The 19070-nt window shown below is 50.7% G+C and overlaps 1 protein-coding gene across 1 annotated transcript; it reads left to right on the top strand.

Annotated features, from left to right (window-relative positions):
- The first annotated feature begins 247 nt into the window (after positions 1-247).
- Positions 248-6897, top strand: LOC144096929 (tetraspanin-33-like). Its single transcript, XM_077629740.1, has 4 exons — positions 248-517; positions 1132-1456; positions 3007-3163; positions 6370-6897. Exons 1-4 carry the CDS (start codon positions 341-343, stop codon positions 6701-6703), a joined length of 993 nt encoding a protein of 330 aa, XP_077485866.1. The 5' UTR covers positions 248-340; the 3' UTR covers positions 6704-6897.
- Positions 6898-19070: the final 12173 nt, after the last annotated feature.

Raw genomic sequence — 19070 nt, 5'->3', positions numbered from 1 at the left:
GCCCAATGGGAAGCCGCTGTCCAGCTCAGAGGCGGATAACTAGCGGAGGCTGATGGGCCGGGCCAGTCTTATGGCAGCCGCTGCACGAGCCCTGGACTTGGTGCCTTCCGGACGGAGCAAACTTCTTTTTGGGCCCAGTAAATATTTGCATCAGCATCATCATCCCCGCTGGGGGATGGTAGACATGGGCTAGCAGCCTGTGAGGCGTAAGAAGAAGTAGAAGAAGCGACGTTGCGTCGTAGTGCATACGAGATCCGAGGACAGTAAAACGACAGTCCAACATCAGCGAGCGCTACCAGCCTTCTGACGTGGTGGCTGTGAATTTTGTAGAATTTTGCGGATGACGGAGTGCATCACGACTGATTCATGGACCAGGAGGATGTTGGACGAGATCCACGAGGAGTCGGCCGCTTTCCAAGACGGGGGTCACACCATCCGCGGCCGCCTCGTCCTGGCGACGGGCTCCGAGGGCAGCGAGGACAGCGAGGACCTGCCGCTGATCGACGTAAACCCCTTGGTGAGGAGCATCAGCGTCTACTCTGTCCGTCAGACCACGCGAGGATTCTTCGCATTAATTGTCGGGGGGCTCCGCATACCGTGTGCTCTTTAACGGGTATTGGAATCAATGTACTCTAGTGTTTTACAAGGGTATCAGTGTAAGCGCCGAAGATTATGTAAGGGAGCTTATAAATTAGACGTTGTCCTGCGGTGTCGTAGTGCTATATACTAACGGACCAGTAGTGGCGTATCCTTGGCGGACCAGTAGTGGCGTAGTGGTGTAGCAGAGAAGAGTTAAACAGCAGGTGCTCAAATAAACTTCCTGCTGGGCTAGGTGGTACATCACTCGTTGTCAGTAGCGCGCTGTCCTGACTGTCTCGCTTATGAACGTTTAGGAGAATACAGTACGGTGATTGATTCAGCGCCGTTCTTTCTATAGGTACCTTCTGTGTATACTATCCCTGTTTTTTTTTTCTGCTCGTTTTTTTCTTTGAACAAAAAACAGAACGGTGTTCAGTTTCTGTCGACCAATCGATCAATAAATTATCGTTCTCATCCTAGCATGGTTCCAGTGCAGCGCCATGCCTCCTCCCTAGGTGCAAGACACGAGGAGCAGCATCCCTTTGGTCGCAGGTTCGCTTCCCGCTGCTGCTGCTCAACCTGGTGGTGTGCGTGGTCGGTGTGGCGTTGAGCGTGCTCTCGGCACTGCTGCTGCTTCGCTCGCTGGGGGCGCGTGAGGACGCGGAGGTGCTGCGTCGCGGCGAGCTGGGCGCGCTGCTGATGTCGCACCTGGAGCTGGCGCTGCTCACCGCTGGGCTGCTCCTGAGCGCCGTCTCGTGCTGCGGCTGCGTGGGGGCGTTGCGCGAGAACACCTGCCTGCTGCGCGCCTACTCGTTCGCCCTGCTGGCGCTCATCGTGGCTTCCGCACTGCTGGGCACCCTCGTGCTCTTCATGCCAGGTGAATACTGGCAATGGACGAATGTCTTCAAGCACGTGTCCGAAGAAAGAAAAGGCTGCCCCTGTACTAAGAGCGATTGTTGCATGAGACGGAGGGAGAAATAAGTGCACACTTTACGCGCGTCCCTCGTGAGCAAAGGATGAAGGGAGTGGAAAGAGGAGAGAGAATAAGAAGGGCAGGCTTCCGCCTTAGTAAAAAATATCAATTCCCTTGCTTCTGTGTCAAGGGGCGTGACTCGTCACGCATCGCCAGCGTCCCGAATCCCTCTAGGGTCACGTGGAGGAACTCTGGTGCTCACCCCTTCACAGGTGCTACGAGAGCCGTACGGAACCGAACCCCTTTGATTGCATGTGTTACAACGATGGCTGCTACCTTTCCCGTTTATGCATCGCCGTTGTCATTGGAGGTGTAATACATGGCGTCATGATACGTGCCACGTTGATTGCTCATAATGTAGAGACAAGTTATCCCTCTCTCTCTCCTTCCACCTTTCTTAGTTTCGTTGCCGCTGCATCTATCCAACACCCTCTGGAGAACTGTCTGTCACGCCAGACGCCCGAGTTATACGGATGGATAGGGTTAGACGGATAAGAGACCCTGTGTGACGCGCAGTCACACGCTTGACTCCCGCTACCCTACACCCTTACCCCACACTCGACACACCCACTACCCACCCCCACCTTCACACCCCATGACCGAGTTCTACACCCGGCAACTCCTATAACCGCATAGAAAGGCACCGCTGCCCAGAATTAATAACCTGGCATGGGTATTTCGTATCACCCCAGCTGTCGCGGGAACTCGTTTTACCATAAGTGTAAACGACTGGTCAATATTTCGACAAAGGCTTTAATGCTAGGGTGTGTGACTGAAACCTACTTGAGATCAGGACCAGGCTGTCGCGCTTCATCATACCCCTGCGCAGTGGAGATATGTTCGCTGCGGCTCAGCACAGGTGGTGAGGTCGGCACAAGTGACCAGTGCGGAGCATTTTAAGCAACGTGGTCATAACTTCGATGAACGTAAATTCATTCTCCAGTCAGGCTTCAAATCTGCAAGAGGCGGAAAATACAGCGGCATTCCTGTCCACCAACAGAAAATTTACAACCAGCAGGGACAAACATTTACAGTGGAAACTTATAATCTCTCAGGTATATTCCGGCACTGACGTAATCATTTATAAAGGTCTTGCATCTGATCAAAGCAAAAATAACACAAGAGGAAAGCATGCCGCATCGGCCTTGCAAGTACTTCTTATCGCCTCTTTATCGATTCTGCATTCTCCCATTTCCCTTTTTTGTTATCTTTTTATCATTTATGCTTCTGTAATTTTACCTTATGCTCCACACCTCCTAAAATTACTCAGACATGGGATGCTTGTCAGTTTATTCCACAAGTGACCTGGTCCGTGGTGCCAAATGGCTGAGAGCTACAGACGCCCCTGCGAGTGACTCGTGGGAGTGCGGGCTCGGATTGACATTCTGCGCATGCGTGCAACTCCAGGAAGGCCAGTCTGTAAAGGGAGAGCGTGCTGGCGTTGCGTGTCGCAGCTGGCGCCAAGGGTGCCATCCAGCGGACCCTCTCGGCCGCCATGGTGGTCCACTACCGCGACTCTCCGGACGCGCAGCAGTTGGTCGACGCGGTGCAGCGCCACCTGGGGTGCTGCGGAATGACGAGCAAGAACTTTCGAGACTGGAACGACAACATGTACGCTTCATGTTTCCAAAGGTTCTTTGCTGTCCAACTTGAAGGGTCCGTGATACGGCGTGCACGGAGGGCAAGAAAAGCGATAGACAGATCGATACTAAATCCCCGATCATCCTTGCGCGCGCGTAAAAAATGAATCTAGGTCATGTAGCATCAGAGATATGAGATGTATTCAGAGTCAATCAATCAGAGGATCGCTGGTCTTTGTCCTCTTCCCTCTCACTAGGGGTCGGCCGTAATTCCCTGGGACTCGGCGGCGTCCAAAGCTTGATTGACGATGCTTCTTTGGACTTCTGGGTCTGGTTTGTACTTCAGAGCCTCCTATGAGACTGGTGGGCGTGTACAGACCATGTGTATCATGGTCGCACACCCGTCACAGTATTTACCAACTAGCATTGAATTGCCCTTGGTCATAGTTTGCTATAAATACACGGGTTTGGAAATACCCCTACCTGAAGTTTCCTACAAGCTGTTTCCTCCCTTTTACTAAGTTTTCGATCTGCTTGCGGATATTCCTTTCCAGTTAATCTATGGTACTGCCTGATTTCACGATACGTGAGCGCCCTGTCCTTTTCCGTTGCTATCGGTTTGTTTAGAGGAGAGCCTGAGCTCGCCCAGCGAGACTTAAGACGAACATGTTCCTTTTCACTTTAAACTCATACACCGGAGCAGGCAAGCAAAAAGATGCAGCCCGAGTTTCAACTCCAGCCCCTTGGCTCGGCTGTTTACCTTTAATGCTAAAGTACTACAAGCATTGAAGGACTCTGGTACTACTTAACACGGTCCCAACTAAGAATATGGTGTGCAGCCTTGGAGTAACTCGGGTAAGTTCGGAGGAGCTTCGCGCCAGCTGCAGCCAATGGGAGGTGACCTTGGCGAAACTAAGCATGGAAACAGCCCATGCAGAAATAAAAATATCTATTTTCGCGACTAGGTTTCGAACCTGCGCTGGCACGAACAGATCAGCTGCGCTGGTCACTGCAAGGGAGCCCTATGCGATCGCCGCAGCCGATCACGCCTCGTGTCTAACTGCAACACACACTCGCGTTTTGCATTTCACATTGTCATCTTTATCAACTTCCATCTGCGGCGCGAACAGATCAAATCAGCGAACCTCGACCAGGGCTTAACCTGAGTATAATACCGTGGCCAGACTTGCCGACAATCCAGCAGAGCAAAACTATGAGCCAGCCAGGCTTAAGACATGCTTTTCGCACGTCTACTCGGTGTAACTATGCTGAAACCCTACCAATCTATCTTTTCGGCCATTCGCTCCCTGAGCAGAAGCAGAGGGGAGACTGGAAGGAGCGACGCGGCGCCGTCTCCAGCCGGCCGCGCTCCCCGCCCTTCTTCATCTACGAACGTCCCGTGCGGTTTTTGACCCAGGCAAATCACAGCCCCCGCACGACTTACCCAAAGAAGGAAAATATGGTCGCAAAGCAGCTTCCGCGCGAAAGACTAGCTCCGGGGGTGGTCGCGAGGCGTGGGAATGGGAATTTTCATGTTATTTGAAAATTGTCGGCACCCTTTTCACAACTTGTACACGGCATTCACGCCCACTGGCGTTTACTCTACACAATGCACGGATTTGACAGCTACTTTCAAAACCGCTGCATGGACTGCAGCGGTGGCGAAGTGGTTGAGCATCCGCCTCGCATGCGGGAGATGCGGGGCTCGATCCCCAGTGCCGCCGGGTACCCACCGGTGACACAATGGGCACAAGCTTTACCCTGGTCTGTTGCTCGGCCCATTTAGGGTGACATTCTTGGGAAATTGGTATTTGATCCCACCTTGAGAAGTCGAAAATACATTGTGTCTTGGCGCTCTTTGGCCATAGATGCCTTTGCGCCATAAAAATCATCATCATCATCAAAGTCGTTGCATAGACCCTGTAAGTGCGCTTTCTGTCCATGTTCCGCTTGCCACAAGTACTAATCTGCCAATCTGAGCTGGCGTTTTGTCGCTTTTCTGTCGGTCCTTGTTTGTTTCGCTGTTTTTTCGCCGCAATTACGCGAACTAATCAGGCAACTAGGCACGAACCAGAGGCTGGGTAACTGTCCCATTGGTGTCTCATAGCGACAAGATACAGTGCGACAGAAACAGGGCTCAAACACCCGCGTCCCTCGCTTCTGTCAGCTGTATCTCATCGCCATGCCTCACGAGAAGCCACCTCAAAAGCGCCGTGAGGCAACGGATGAAGGGGCAGAAAGGGGAGAGGAATTCAAGCAGCCCGCTCATGTCCGTAGAACTGCAACATGCCCGCCTCCACAAAGGTCTTCGTCGTTGTCGCCTGACCCTTCTCCACGGCCTCTGAGGTCATCCAGGACGAGCCTCATTTAAGCCAGAAGAATGCAGCTTGTGGGCCTTGTGATCCTTGTCTACCATCATTTGGGAAAGGAAGCAAGAGAATAATTCGCCACTTGGGCGGAAGAAAGTTTCCTAAGCGGGAGATAATGACTACAATTGCGAGAAAAAACAAGGTGTCCAGAGCGTATTTGCACTTGTCGTTCACTCTTTAGCTAAGCAGCAAAGGCAGGAAATTGTTTAGGGACGACCAGCCCTCCTGACTCCCGAAGAAAGAAGAGTAGACAGCTTACTTTCCGCTGAACGCTATCATATATGGAGCAACCATATATCTGGAGCAACTTATCATTTTCCGTACTTAGATCTCTCTTATCTCCTTTTACTTCACCATAAAGGACGTCAGGCGCATCGCTTTCTGACACCTTCCGCTCTGAAGTTTGGTCCTTGTAAGCTGCGACAATTGTCCGCTAGACTGAGACACCACACTTGATCAGTTCAGTTATGCTAATTCTCCTGTCTGGCTAATCACAGTAATCAACACTGGAGAACACCGAGGCTGCCACCACATCCCAACAGATTTCCTAATCTGATCTCCCTACCACGTTTTCCTTCTCTTCGAACCCACTCTCTTACCCAGCAGTTCATCAACTATCTGTTACCAATACTACATGCCCCATCAGATTTCATTACATCCTGCTGATTTGACTTCGTTAAGGCGAGTTTGTTCTGTGCCATCCAGACGTCTCTCTTTCTCTTCATGTCAACCACGTCACTTTCCTTTTCCACCGAGTGCAAACAATCCCAGAACGCTTTGACCATGACTATTTCCTTGTATAAAATGGCTGGAGTCTAGAATTGCCCGGAATCTCCGCACTCGCTCATCTCCTTCGCCCCGCTCGCAGCTACTTCAACTGCAGCGCCGACAACCCGAGCCACGAGCGATGCTCGGTGCCGCACTCGTGCTGCAAGCGCAGCGCCAGCCTGCTCGCGGCGCGTGCCCCCAGCGTGCACTGTGGCCGGGGCGTGCTCAACATGACCGACTACGAGGCCTGGTTCCACATCAACTGGAACAACTGCGCCGACACGGCGCTGCACTCGCTGCGCAAGCACGCGCTGGCCGTGTGCGGCGGATGCCTGGCCCTCTCCCTCGGCCTGGCTTTCCTCGACGCCCTGGCGCACACCACGATCGTCGAGATCGGCCTGATACGCGCCTACTACGCGCGACACGCCGCCTAGCGCCACTCCAGGAACGCGCCAGCTCTGCGAGTCTTTCGAAAGGGTCCTCCACCTGCAGGAGACTCCAGCGCGGGTTAAAAGTTTATAGTGTGCATAAACTGGCGCACGTTATCTCACCTACCTTTTGTTTCGGCGCTGAATAAGAAGGCACAAAATGCCAGTTCTTAAAAGGAGTGGAATATTTTATTACGGGAGTCACCCCGGGTTGTAAAGATTTAAAGGTGGACTGCATATTTTCCTCGGAGGGCGCACTGACAGTTATGGCTTAACGTTCTAATGCGGACTACGGAAACAAACCCGAAGAAATATTCCGGGGGAATGAGATAAAATCTAAGCACTGTCTCAGTGCCAGCGCTTGAAGGAACGCGGAGAGTTTTGCTGTGCCAGCAGGAGGCGATAGTTGGCAAAGCTGGAGTTGGCCTGCGCACAGTGCATCTATTACAGCCTGACAATTGTCCCCTTGCGGCGTTTGCTGAAGATAGGTTCTATCCACCTGAATGGAATGCAGGGCGTCAATCGCTTCAGTTCAGGTAACTTACGTGCAAACGGATGTAGTCACCCAGCAAGTAGCAGGCTGTGTGTTTTTCTGGACTTGTTTTTCTAAGCACGTGCTATCTGTAAAATCAGTACAAAGAACAATGCGCTGTGTACGAACGCGATAATATTAATTTGTTTTAATATGCTGTACGAGATTTCAGCGAACTGCATGCAGTTTGAAAAACGCACGCTATTCGATTTCTTTATTGCTGGTTGTCCTTCCGCTCTGTTCCTGCCAATATTTTGTTTAATTTTAAATGCCCGTTAGAAGGCGATTAAGATCTTTAGTCTCCTCTCACTTCACTGGGCCAAACTCGCGTTGAGTATACACCGTCATTCTTTGTTATGCACCTTCACTCTGCTTTTGTCCTTGCTTCTGGTTTGATGTTTATCCAAGCTTACTTTGAGCGCGTATACAAACAAGCCATCAGTGATTTATTTATTTATTCATATTCGAGCCCATTTTTTTCTCTGGACTATGGCAGGAGTATAGGTATACAGTTCTAAGGTATAAGGCGCCGGTCACCTACAAGGCAATACAAAAAATAAACAAGCAAATACCGCACGCACGCAACTCCAGAACACGCGCACAGACAAACATTACACAGACTATAGCTTCAACGCGGTCAATAAACTTATTCAATGAAAGTGCGCGGGTGCTGCTATTAAGCGAGTTGCAATCAGCTATTGTTTCGGGGAAAAAACTAGTTGAATAAGTCCGCGCGTAAAAAGGTGCAATGTTTAGCGGGTGGTAGCTTCTTGATGAGGTTGGTTGGGCGAACGTTAGATAAGTCCTTTGCAAGAGGCGATAATGAGAATTAATAATGCAATGCAAAAACCTTAAAGAATCAGTGCGGCAACGTTCCGAGAGAGGAGTTTAATTTACTGATAAAAGTGCGGAAGCGGGAGAAAAATTACGATCATATCGTCGAAAGATTAAACGAACTGCTTGCCTCTGCACACCCTCAAGCTTCCGGATTTCGGTTGCAGAGTCCGGGCTCCACACAGACGCATATTCAAGAACAGGGCGGACTACAGATTTGTGCACTAGAAGTGTTGTTTCTTTAGGGGCCTGAGACAGCGTACGACGTAGATGCCCAAGTTTTTTCAACGCTTTACCGCGGATTGAATCAACGCGTTCAGACCATCGCATGTATTCGTAAAAGTTATCCAAGGTACTTGAAATCAGAAACTCTGTTTTCTAATGACCCGTCGAAAGTGTAATCGAAAACTGAAGGAGTCTGTTGCTGGCGAAAGTGAGGACAACAGTTTTCTAGAAGTTTAACTCATCTGTCACTTGTCGCACCAAGTACAGAACATTGAGAAGGATTCAGTAAGGCGGTTGTGGTCCTGACGGTTATTTATGGGACAACGCAAGACGCAGTCATCGGCGTAGAGGCGAATCTGAGATGTGACGTTGCACGGATGGTAGTTTAAAGCAAAACATGTAGTGGGCCAATAACAGAGCCTTGAACTCCAGAAGTGTGTTGTCTGTTGTATATATTTCTGTTGTACCGTGGTTTGCGCTGTACAGGATTCCAACGCAGCAACCGGCGTAACTTCGGTGACTTGAGAGGAAATTGCACCTGTGGCTCAGAAAGCAAATCCAAAGTGGCGGAGGGTAAGGGATGTTAACCTGTTGGAAAGATTGTGTGTGTTTGTGAGAGAGAGAAAAGTCTATTTCACGATGGACCTGTACCCCATCTCATAAGTTCCTTGTAGCACCATGGAAGGTACAGACCACCTCAACAAGTCGTTGTTGTCTGCTTGCGGCGTACACGGATATGGTTAGAAATAAGTATAAATCAACGCTATCTACGTACCATAAGCGTATGCACGCTTACATACGCTAAACTCAAGGGTTCTGCGGTACGTTAGGCCTAAAAGTGGCAGAATCGTCACTCTAAATAAAAACAAAAAAATAGGGGCGATCAATTGGACTGATGCAAAAGAAATGCGACAGCATTCTTCTTTCGATCTCCAACCTATTGCAGTTCTGATTTTAATCCAATTATGATTCTATTTCAACTCTGAGTACACTGTTTATCACTCCCCAATCTACTGTAATTGTGATTCTGTTCCAATTCCTACTACGAAACCACGCAAAATGCATTGCATTGTTAGATCGCCACTGCTCCTACTGGTACGGGAGCAGTGGCGCTGCCGTTAAGCAATGTGCCACAGCACTGGTAGGCGGGTGTTTCAAACACAGCTGACGGTGGGGCTTGTGAGACCCAGGTTGCAGTGCTCCCGAAAAATGCGAGAAGGAATAGCTCCCGCTCGCCTCAATTTTGCACACATAGTTCTTCGGGAGTCTGAATGTATTGCACATAGGCCTCGTGTTGTCTGAGTCATTTTCTTTCTCATTTCAGTTTTCGCCGAGTCATTCTGCGTCCGGCTTCTCCTTGCTCTCCCCTACAATTGGAGAGGGGGAGGGGTAGAGGGATGACAGCTCCTGCTTGCCTCGCTTCGGAGATGGCGTTGTTTCACAAGCGTCGCTTATACCTGTCTGGACGCTTTTGCATTTATTCCTGCGATAATAAGACACATTAGTAGCAGCTGTATCCGGCAGCCGAAACTGCGGCCTTTAAGAACAAAATGTCGGCGCAGTGAAAACTAGCATGTGACTCAAGACCACATAGTTGTGTTCAGCCTCAACGAGGATTTCGAGGCACCCTAAGGATGGCGCTTTGTACCGGCGTCCGCGCACAGGAGAGTCGTTTCTCCTGCGCAGCAGAGTGTGTTGCGCAACCGTGCGGCCTTAGCGGTGGCGTACACACCCGACGCGAAGAACACGAAAACCGAGGGACCGGCCGAGCAGCGGCGCGCGTGGCCCGCGGTTCCGAAGGCCTCTTCGGCGCAAGACAATGCGACGAGGGCAGCTGCGTGACGGCTGCGCTTCGTGTCCGAGCAGTTGGCCAAGCTTTCCCTCCTCTGGCGGCGACCGCTGCACGGCACAGCCCGCAGTCGGAGGAGGGAGAGGGCGCCCACGCAACGTCGCTCCGTGTCTCGTCTCGTGGGAAGCGACGGAGGTTGCGTCACGTTAACCTTGGGGCGAAACGACATTGTTCGAAACGGGGACCCGTACCTGCCCGTTTTCTTGCGCAGAAGCCGCGGATGCAGGGCTGAAGGAATAAATAATGCCTGGGCTGAGCTGGTCGAGTCCCATACGCGCTCGAGCTTGGAGTTGATGGGGCGTCGAACGAGCTTAGCGTCGGAATAGATCAATGACGAGAGACATCGCGAAGCGGAAGCCAGAGCGGAAATCCCGGACAACACGTGGACGTAAAGGGACCGAACGCTAAAGCAACGGACAGACAGCGACAGCCATCACCCCTTTCCAGCAGAGAGCTGGTGCTTAGCTGTCATGGGGTGACGAATAGTTTGGTTGATCGTATTTGTTTTTCGTTCGTTACCATTAGAAGCGGAGCGTAGGAACCGTTATTATTTTTTTCGCAGGAAGCAATCGGGGTTATAAGCTCCAGATGCAATTATTTTTACTGGTAAAAGAGGGATTGGAACGACGTTTTACGTTCTGTTCTGCAGCCGCTGGGCCATTCTCTTTCCTATGCCACGGTTGATGTCAGCGTGCTGTTTTTGAATGTTCAAATCCATGCGCAATGTGGTGGCAGCCAAATGAACTATAACCACCTGTCCAGAACATATGGTAATGGGTGTTCATTACTTGCCTGCTTTGAAGTGGTTACGCTTTCGCGTTGAAACTCCTGCCAAGTAACTGGCTGCCGGCCGACACAGAACAAGATTACCGGGGCAGGTCGCTGGTGAAAGAACACGGATTCTGATCATGCACATCTGGCGATGACAGAACACAAATGAGGGTTTGAAATATACTTGCAAATCTCCTACTCCGCAGCAAAGAGGTAAACACCGTTCGGTGGAAAACGCGGTGGGTGAGTATGCGTTTGCAGCACATTGCGTGTTTGCAGAATCGTCAGTTAAAGATGCGAAAACAGCTGCCACAGTTTTTTCTCGTATATTTCTTCGAACCTGCTTGGTATGCGCTCATATACATGCTCGTCCTGCAGCGCTGTGACGTGTTCAGCGCTCTTCTGAGCTGTGCAGCCTTTTTTCCAGTGCTATGCTGTGACACTGCCGTTTTGTCGCCGTGCTGTTTCATTAAAGCTACATTCTCCCTCCGTGATGCTTCGAAGTGTGCTGTTTTTTCGCTGAGGCGTTTTTGTTTTGTGCTGCTCTGACGCGTGTTGCTTCTTATGCCCCGAAGAGGGCTACCTGCTTATGCTGTAAACACGTCTCCATACCAGTGCGCCGCACTCTGCAACATCGTGGTAAGCATTCGCAATGGAACTGTGGCTCGCCAACTAACCCGGACCGGGAAGCCATCTCGAAGAATATTTTCACTCACTCACTCGCTAAACTTTACTCACCATAGTTTGCACTTGTGGTCATTCTGTTTTCGTCGATAAATGGGGCAGTGGGAAATTCTGATGCCACTCGGATCGAGTGTTTCGGAATTCTGGACAGGAGAGCGTATTTGTGTTACGTTTATGCTCCAGTGAAGGCCTTTCGCTGAGTGTTGGACTAGCCGGGTGCAGTAACCAGACATGAAGGGGAAGGGGGGGGGGGGAGGCAGCCATCGCAGCAAAATATATCTGTAAGTAAGCCAGTCAGTCATCAAACCGTCCACTCAGTCAATTTAATGCGTCCAGCCACACAGTTAATATACTGATTGTATGGCGTAAGCAGAGGCCGAACTGTCATGTACTCTCTCCCCACATTTTAGATAAAAACAGTGGCAATCATTACAGTAGCGCCTCTTGATAGCTTGCCGCCCTGATTAGGACAAAATGCATGCTACTTGATATGGCACGCTGTTTGGACACGTGTCAAATGGGATTGGTTCTTTTTCTGCTACGTCACCTGGCAAGCAGCCTAGATATACTTCTTTGTCTGCGAAAATAAAGCAGTCCTGCGATTGCCCTCGAACGGGCTTCGTGACTCTGCCCATCGCTGCAGCAGTGGCGACGAGGGGTATACGGCCCCGCGGCACTGGGAACGCCTGCGGCGACAGTGCGCCACCGGGCGTGGTCATGGCAGCTTCTCAAGTTTCGACGAAAACCAAGATAAGTGGGATATTTTTTTTACCCGTCTAGAAGAATTATTTGAAGCGAACGTTATTAAGAGAGAAGATGAGAAAAGGGCACTGGTTAGTTTCTGCACTATCAAAGAAGACTATCGGCGTTCTTGTCGGATGCCACACTCCGAAAAGAGTGAATCAGTTGAGCTACCGGGAGACATTTGCGTTCCTTAATGACCATTATGCGCCAAAGTGCAACAGGATTGCCGCAAGTTACAAGTTCTTTTCTAGAAAGCAGGCAGCAAGCGAACTTGTCCGAGAGTATGTTGGTCAGGATCCGCAAGCTTGCTGATGAGCGCAACTGCGGCCCAGCCTTGACTCTATGCTACGCGACCGCATCTTTCGAGGGATCCGAGATTTCGCCGTCCAACAGACGCCGCTCACAAAGGCCACACTTACACTCGCCGAAGCCGAAACTATTGCCACCGCAGCAGAAGTCGCCGCAAAAGAGGTGACCGCCATGACATCGCCAGATAACGAGGCAGTGGTGTGCAGCCTCAGAGGCCAGTCGCGGCAGTATCAGAACTGCAGGTGCCAAAGCTGAGATGCAAAGTTAATTTGAGTGCGCGCGCTGCAGAAACTGCCAGCATGAAGCAAATGAGTGTCCGTGCAAGAGAGAGCAGTGCTTTCGCTGTAGCAAGACTGGCCATTCTGCAGCAAAATGCCGCTCACAATCACGAGTTCGGGCCGGTCACGGGCGACATGACGGCGACGCTTAGGTCGTGGAACCCTAGAGCACGCTGTCTGAATCGGAGATAGGCGACATTTCGACACTGTCTTCACGCTACACGAAAAGCCTAGTATGTCCTCGTTATTGCGCAAAGTGATTCGCTGGGGTGGCATCTCTCTTATTATGATCATGGATACGGGATCACCATTTTGTATCATCCCGCAAGAGGCCATATCTAAAGCATCGCATCAGCTCGCCACGTTTGTTAAAGTGCAAACAAACTAATTCTGAAGACTGCAGCGCTCGGAAACACAGACAACACAAAGGAGACACTACACGCGCTAACTTTAAACTTAGTTTTGAAAGTTAGTCAGTTGAAAGTTAGCGCATGTGGTGTCTCCGTCCTGTTGTCAGTGTTTCGGAGCTCTGCAGTCTTCTTAATGAACAGACAACTTGCCTAATCGGCTACCCTCATGCAAATAGCTCAGCTGCTCCATGGGAAAGCTGCCCAATCTCAGTGAACTGCACCTCCAAGCGCATTTCGCGGGCAAGTCTGTCCCTGCTGCCCTGATTGTTGTATATGCTGCTCGGGCCCTATATAGCCTTTGCGGAAGGGACTAAATCCAAGCGTTGTCATTACTGCCGCCTGGCTTCCTCGCAGTGATAGGATCCCTTCTAGAAGCCTCGGACAGCCTCATGAGCGACTTCTCTGATCTTTTCCAACGAGGGAGGATGCATTCAGGGTCCCCCTGTGAAATTCCATCCGCGAGAGGGTGGGCAACCAAAGTTTCACAAAGCATGCCCAATACCTTGCGCCCTTCGTGATTAAGTGGAAGCAGAGTTTGACCGTTTAGAGAAACAAGGCATACGATCTCTAACTGCACACTCCGAGTGGGCGGCGCCAATTTTGCGCGTTTTGAAGACTGCTCCATCCGCATCTGTGGCGATTTCAGTGCCACCATAAATGCTGCCTGCATAACCGAGCACTACCCACTCCCAAACTTGGAGGACATTTTTGCGTCGCTTCGTGGGAAATGCTTGTTCACCACAGCAGACCTTAAGGATGTCTATAACCAACTCCCGTTGGATGAGGAAGCAAAGAAACTGGACGTGATCAACACTCACTAGTGGTTGTTCTGCTACAACCGGCTTCCTTTTGGAGCTGCTTCGGTTGCGGCAATTTTTCAGCGGCGCATGAAAACCATCTCTATTAAACAGCGTGCGCTAACAGGATGTACACAGGAAACTTGGAGACGTGCGCTAACGTCCTGTTAGCGCACGCTGTTTAATAGAGATGTACCAACTAGCCCGTCAGAAAGTTCTACTACATGGAAACCATCCTGACAAGCCTTCCTGTCGTGCAAGTGTACTTAGACGCAAGAATATTGTGTAAAAGCCGAAGGCACAGAAATTCCATTTCCGTAAGGACTCAATCGTCTACTTGGACCATCGCATCGACAAGGACGGCTTGCATCCGTTGGAGAAGAATCTAGCTCCGATACGCGATTCACCGCGGCCTTCGAATGTAAGCAAACTATACGCTCGTTTTTGGGTCTGCTGTCCTACTACCATCGCTTCATGCCAAATACATCTACTTTGTTAGCTGCGTTGTGTCGGCTGCTTGAAAAGGAGCAGAAATGGCAGTGGGGAACTCCGCAGGAAAATGCTTATCACAGGCTAAGCAAATGCACGCGCCGGTGTTGACGTTTTCCGACCCCGAAAAACCAGTTCGGTTGAAATGTGATTCATCACCGTCGGGTGTAGGCGCAGTGATCTCACTCCGCATGGGAAAGCTGGACAAGCCCATTGCTTTCCGTTCACGCACGTTAACCTCCACCGAACGGAACTATTCACAGCTCGAGAGGGAGGCACTGGTATTCGAAGTCGAAAAGTTTAGGGAATACTTGCTGTGCCGGGAGTTCGTGCTGGTAACGGACCATCAACCGTTAGTGAGAGTTCTGCGAGAAGATCGACCGGTGCCTCCAATGGCCTCGGCACGTATTCAGAGATGGGCTCTGTTCCTTAGCCAATATCGGTACCACATTGAATATATATAGCGCCGGGAAGCAAAATGCCAACGCGGCCGCTCTCACCCGCTTGCCCGTGCCGACCCCAGATGCCTGTCACTCGGGAGCCTTGCCAGAACACTCGCTCTCTATTGAGAGCCTTTGCAACTCTTACGTGCCGCCTAGTACCATACGGTCGTTAACGAACGCAGATGAAGACCTCTGTAGTGTTACAAACTTTGTGGTCAGTGAATGGCCTAAGCGACTTTCACCTTGTCACAGTCATCTTCAGTCTTATTTTTGCAGACGACTAGAGCTGTACAGCGCAGGCGGTCTGCTCTACTGCTGCCATCAAGTTCTTGTGCCCCGCAAAGCTCGAGACCCCATCCTGGCTGTGCTGCATCAGTCCCATCAAGGCGTATCTGCTATGAAAAGATTGGCTCAGGCGCTGTTCTGGTGGCCTGGGTTGGACGGTGAGATTGAAAAACTGGCACATTCTTGCATCTCGCGTGTACAAGCTCAACCAATGGCCCCTCTCGAGGCTCCTATCGGTTTGCCAGAAGCGGGAATAAGGTGGTCACAGCTTCACATCGATTACGCCGGACCAATCGACGGGCGCATGTTGCTTATAGTCGTCGTCTCGCACACAAAGTGGATCGAGGCACCCCCTGTCCGGTCGTCGACCACCGAAGTCAAAATCGCGCGGCTTCGCGAACTGTTCGCTCGTGTTGGCTTGCCGCAAACAGTCGTGTCAGATAATGGGCCTCAATTTTCATGCCAGCGATTTTCCAACTTTATGACTGACAACATTACGCACCTACACAGCGCGCCGTACGATCCGCAGTCCAATGGCTTTGTAGAGCACGCTGTTCGCACCATAGCAGAAGGACCTTTTTAAGCTTTCGGCGGTGAGCGATCTCGAAACAAAACTGGCCCTCAGAAATGTTGCTCAATTACAAAAATTACAATCACTTTTGGATGCATGTCTGCCCTCTACCTCTCGAAGTTCTACGCAGCCTTCCAGGTTCGAGTGCGGGGATACCGTGTGGGTGCGCAACCTTGCCCAGGGGAGGAGATGGTGTCCAGGCGTCATCAAAGGCATCGAATGCTCTCGGCTGACACTCCAGAGGGGCCAGCCCTGCGGCATTTCAACCAAATTCGCCATCGAGCGCCTGTGTCGCCCAGCGCTTTTAAGACTGAAGCACTCGACTCTGCTCATCCAGCTCAGGGATCGTCGGACCTCACCGCAAGGAGACCAGCTAAGCCCGGAATCTTCAGATCCGAACGGCGCCGTTCCGGTGCCTTCGACATCGCCGCCTGCCGAACAAGCTCGCAGCCTCTCAGCTCCACCAATCTTTCGTACACGCCCAGACGACAACGAAGGCCTGTACAACGACTGCAGCTTTAAAGAAAGGGGGGAAAGGATATGACTCGCTGCATGGACACGTGTCAAATGGGATTGGTTCTTTTCCTGTTACGTCATCGGGCAAGCAGCCTACATACACTTCTTTGTCCGCGAAAATAAAGCAGTCCTACGTTTGCCCTCGAACTGTCTCCGTCACTACTCCCACCTCTACAACAACACTAGTCTGGCAACATAGGCTGTTTAAGTCGCGAAATTACCGGTACCATGATGACCGCTACAGACAGGAAGTAGGAAACATATCCGCCTTTAACAGGTTATAACGCTCTTTCAGTCTTTGATTGCTTCTTTCTCGGTTTGTGCCAGAATTTTGAGCAGTACCACGGTAGTGCTGCAGCGGGTCAGCAGAACCTCTTCGCCACGCCTTTGTCTGCTTCAACCGGTCCGGTCTACTCCAGTCTAATAGTCTAAACAGCCAGAGAACCAAGGATACAATGTCTCCAATGACGCATATAGAATAAACAGTCGGATCAAGTAGGGCGCTTGGATACTGAGCCTTAGGGCCCTCGTTCAATCCCCGCCGCAGCGGCCGCGTTTCGATGGAGGAGAAACGCAAAACGCCCGCGTGCTGTGCGATGTCAGCGCACGTTAAAGAACCTTAAGGGATCTGAGCCTTCCTCAACAGCATCCGTCATAAAAAAAAAAGTCTCGTTCCGGTATTCGGCAAAGCGGTACTAATGCGTAGCTGTTGTGGCTACACCACGGCCAGCGTTCACCTGGCAAAGGAGGGCATAAACAACCGCGCTATAAAATAATAGCTCTTTGCAGCCACCGTGCTTCGGTGCAGCTGTCGGGCTTTTCGATATGGCTTGGATTGACGTCCCGAAGCGGCTAAGGATATGGAGGGACGCCGCATTGAAGGGCTCCGGAAATTTCGACCACCTGGGGTTCTTTAACGTGCACTGACACCGCACAGTACACGGGCGTCTAGCATTTCGCCTCCAACGAAATTCGACCGGCGCGGCCAGGACCGAACCCGCGTCTTCCGGGCTAGCAGCCGAGCACCATAACCCCTGAGCCACCGCGGCGGCTCGTGCTTCAACATAGTGTAAATGCGCATGACTTGTATATAGGTCATCCCTTGCCTCTCGCGTGATTTCGCTGCCTTGCTCTCTGGGTGCATGTATCTGCTAAGGAAGAGGACCTCATAACGAAGAGTACCGACTCAATAAACGCATAATGTGGGAGCGCGCCCTGTCGATATTATTACAAGCATACACCGTCTTCTCCGAATTTGCAATCTCAGCTTTCTTGAAAGCAATTTCGCCCAACAACAACGGCAAAAAATGATCCATTGCCTCTTACTCCTGATTTTAGCCCAGCAGCCATATTCCAGCGAAATGAGTGGTGGAAGTATTACTGCGAAAGCATTACTAGTCCCATTACGTGAAACGCCTGCGGCGTGTGCTTGTAAGTGTGTGTACTTATAGATGGTGCAAGAAATCTCAGGGATGGCAAGAAAATTAGGGTGACGTCATCAAGCGGCTGTATGACGCACACAGCGAGCCAAGCACCGCCACTTCGGACAATCATACATATGCGTGTCGTTCGTCTATATTTACCCGCCACTTGCCGACCTTCATGTGGCGCCATTCATGTGGTGACATTCGTATCAATATTTTGACGCAACCGTTTGTCGTACAGCTTTCCGGGTGGCGTCACGCGATTTCTCGTTGCATACAGCTTACATGTGCTGGTCAAGTTGCAGGCTAGCTTGCGGTAGGGATTCGAACTGACGACATATGCACACTCAATTGTATGCCTTCCCATACTTTTGTATCAGAACTGGGATGCTATGAGACGTAACAGTGCGCTTGAGGTATCCAACAAGAAATGAGACAGTTACTGCGCGATTTCCTTTCCTCAAAAGCCCCCTAGTTCGTTCGTCGTACAGCGTTCCGGGTGGTGTTATACGCGTGCGCGCGCGTGTGTGTATGTGGGTGGCATCATAATAAAAAAAAAGAAAACTGATCGCCTGAAATAAACTCAGTTCGCAAACCGCGACCAAACGTGTACGTACGTCTTGCGTCCATGACATGCTTTCGCATTCCCACACATAAGCAGTTTTAAGTGATTTCTTCTCCACATATTCTAAGCATTGCTCGTCGGATAGGGTGTTTTCAATGTTAAAAATATTCACTCTTACTATCCCTGGTATCATCCTCAAGGCTTGCTTTTCCGCATGACAACTTGCTGCTACGCAGCAAAGGAACACGACAGGAGAAAACCGCTTACGGTGTGAGGGGAACTGCGTGTTGCTAGCGCCATCTGCTGTGCGCAATTAAAAATATATTTGCGGAATCACTAGCGCGCCACATTCAAAAGAAAGCGCATGCACGCGTGTGTTCAGTATCACTTGTGCATACACTACGACCTTAGGTAAAAAACATGAGTTAAGGCCAGGGAATACTGTTATGACGCTAGATTTTCTTTGTCCACAACATGGCAAGTCTTCGAATTTTTTTTTTTTTTAGAAGACGCTTCTTGACCGCCTATCTTTTTCTTTAGAAGATTCAACGTCTTACATTTCCGAAAAAACTTGGGCTCGCTCCGAAGCAAACGAACAAAATTCCAGCTGTAAGTGTCATAAAATTGGGTACTTGAGCGCAAATTAA

This window comes from Amblyomma americanum, chromosome 7, assembly GCF_052857255.1.
Source record: "Amblyomma americanum isolate KBUSLIRL-KWMA chromosome 7, ASM5285725v1, whole genome shotgun sequence".
NCBI lineage: Eukaryota > Metazoa > Arthropoda > Arachnida > Ixodida > Ixodidae > Amblyomma > Amblyomma americanum.
The sequence above is the reverse complement of the archived record's forward strand: the minus strand, read 5'-3'. Positions and strand labels throughout refer to the sequence as shown.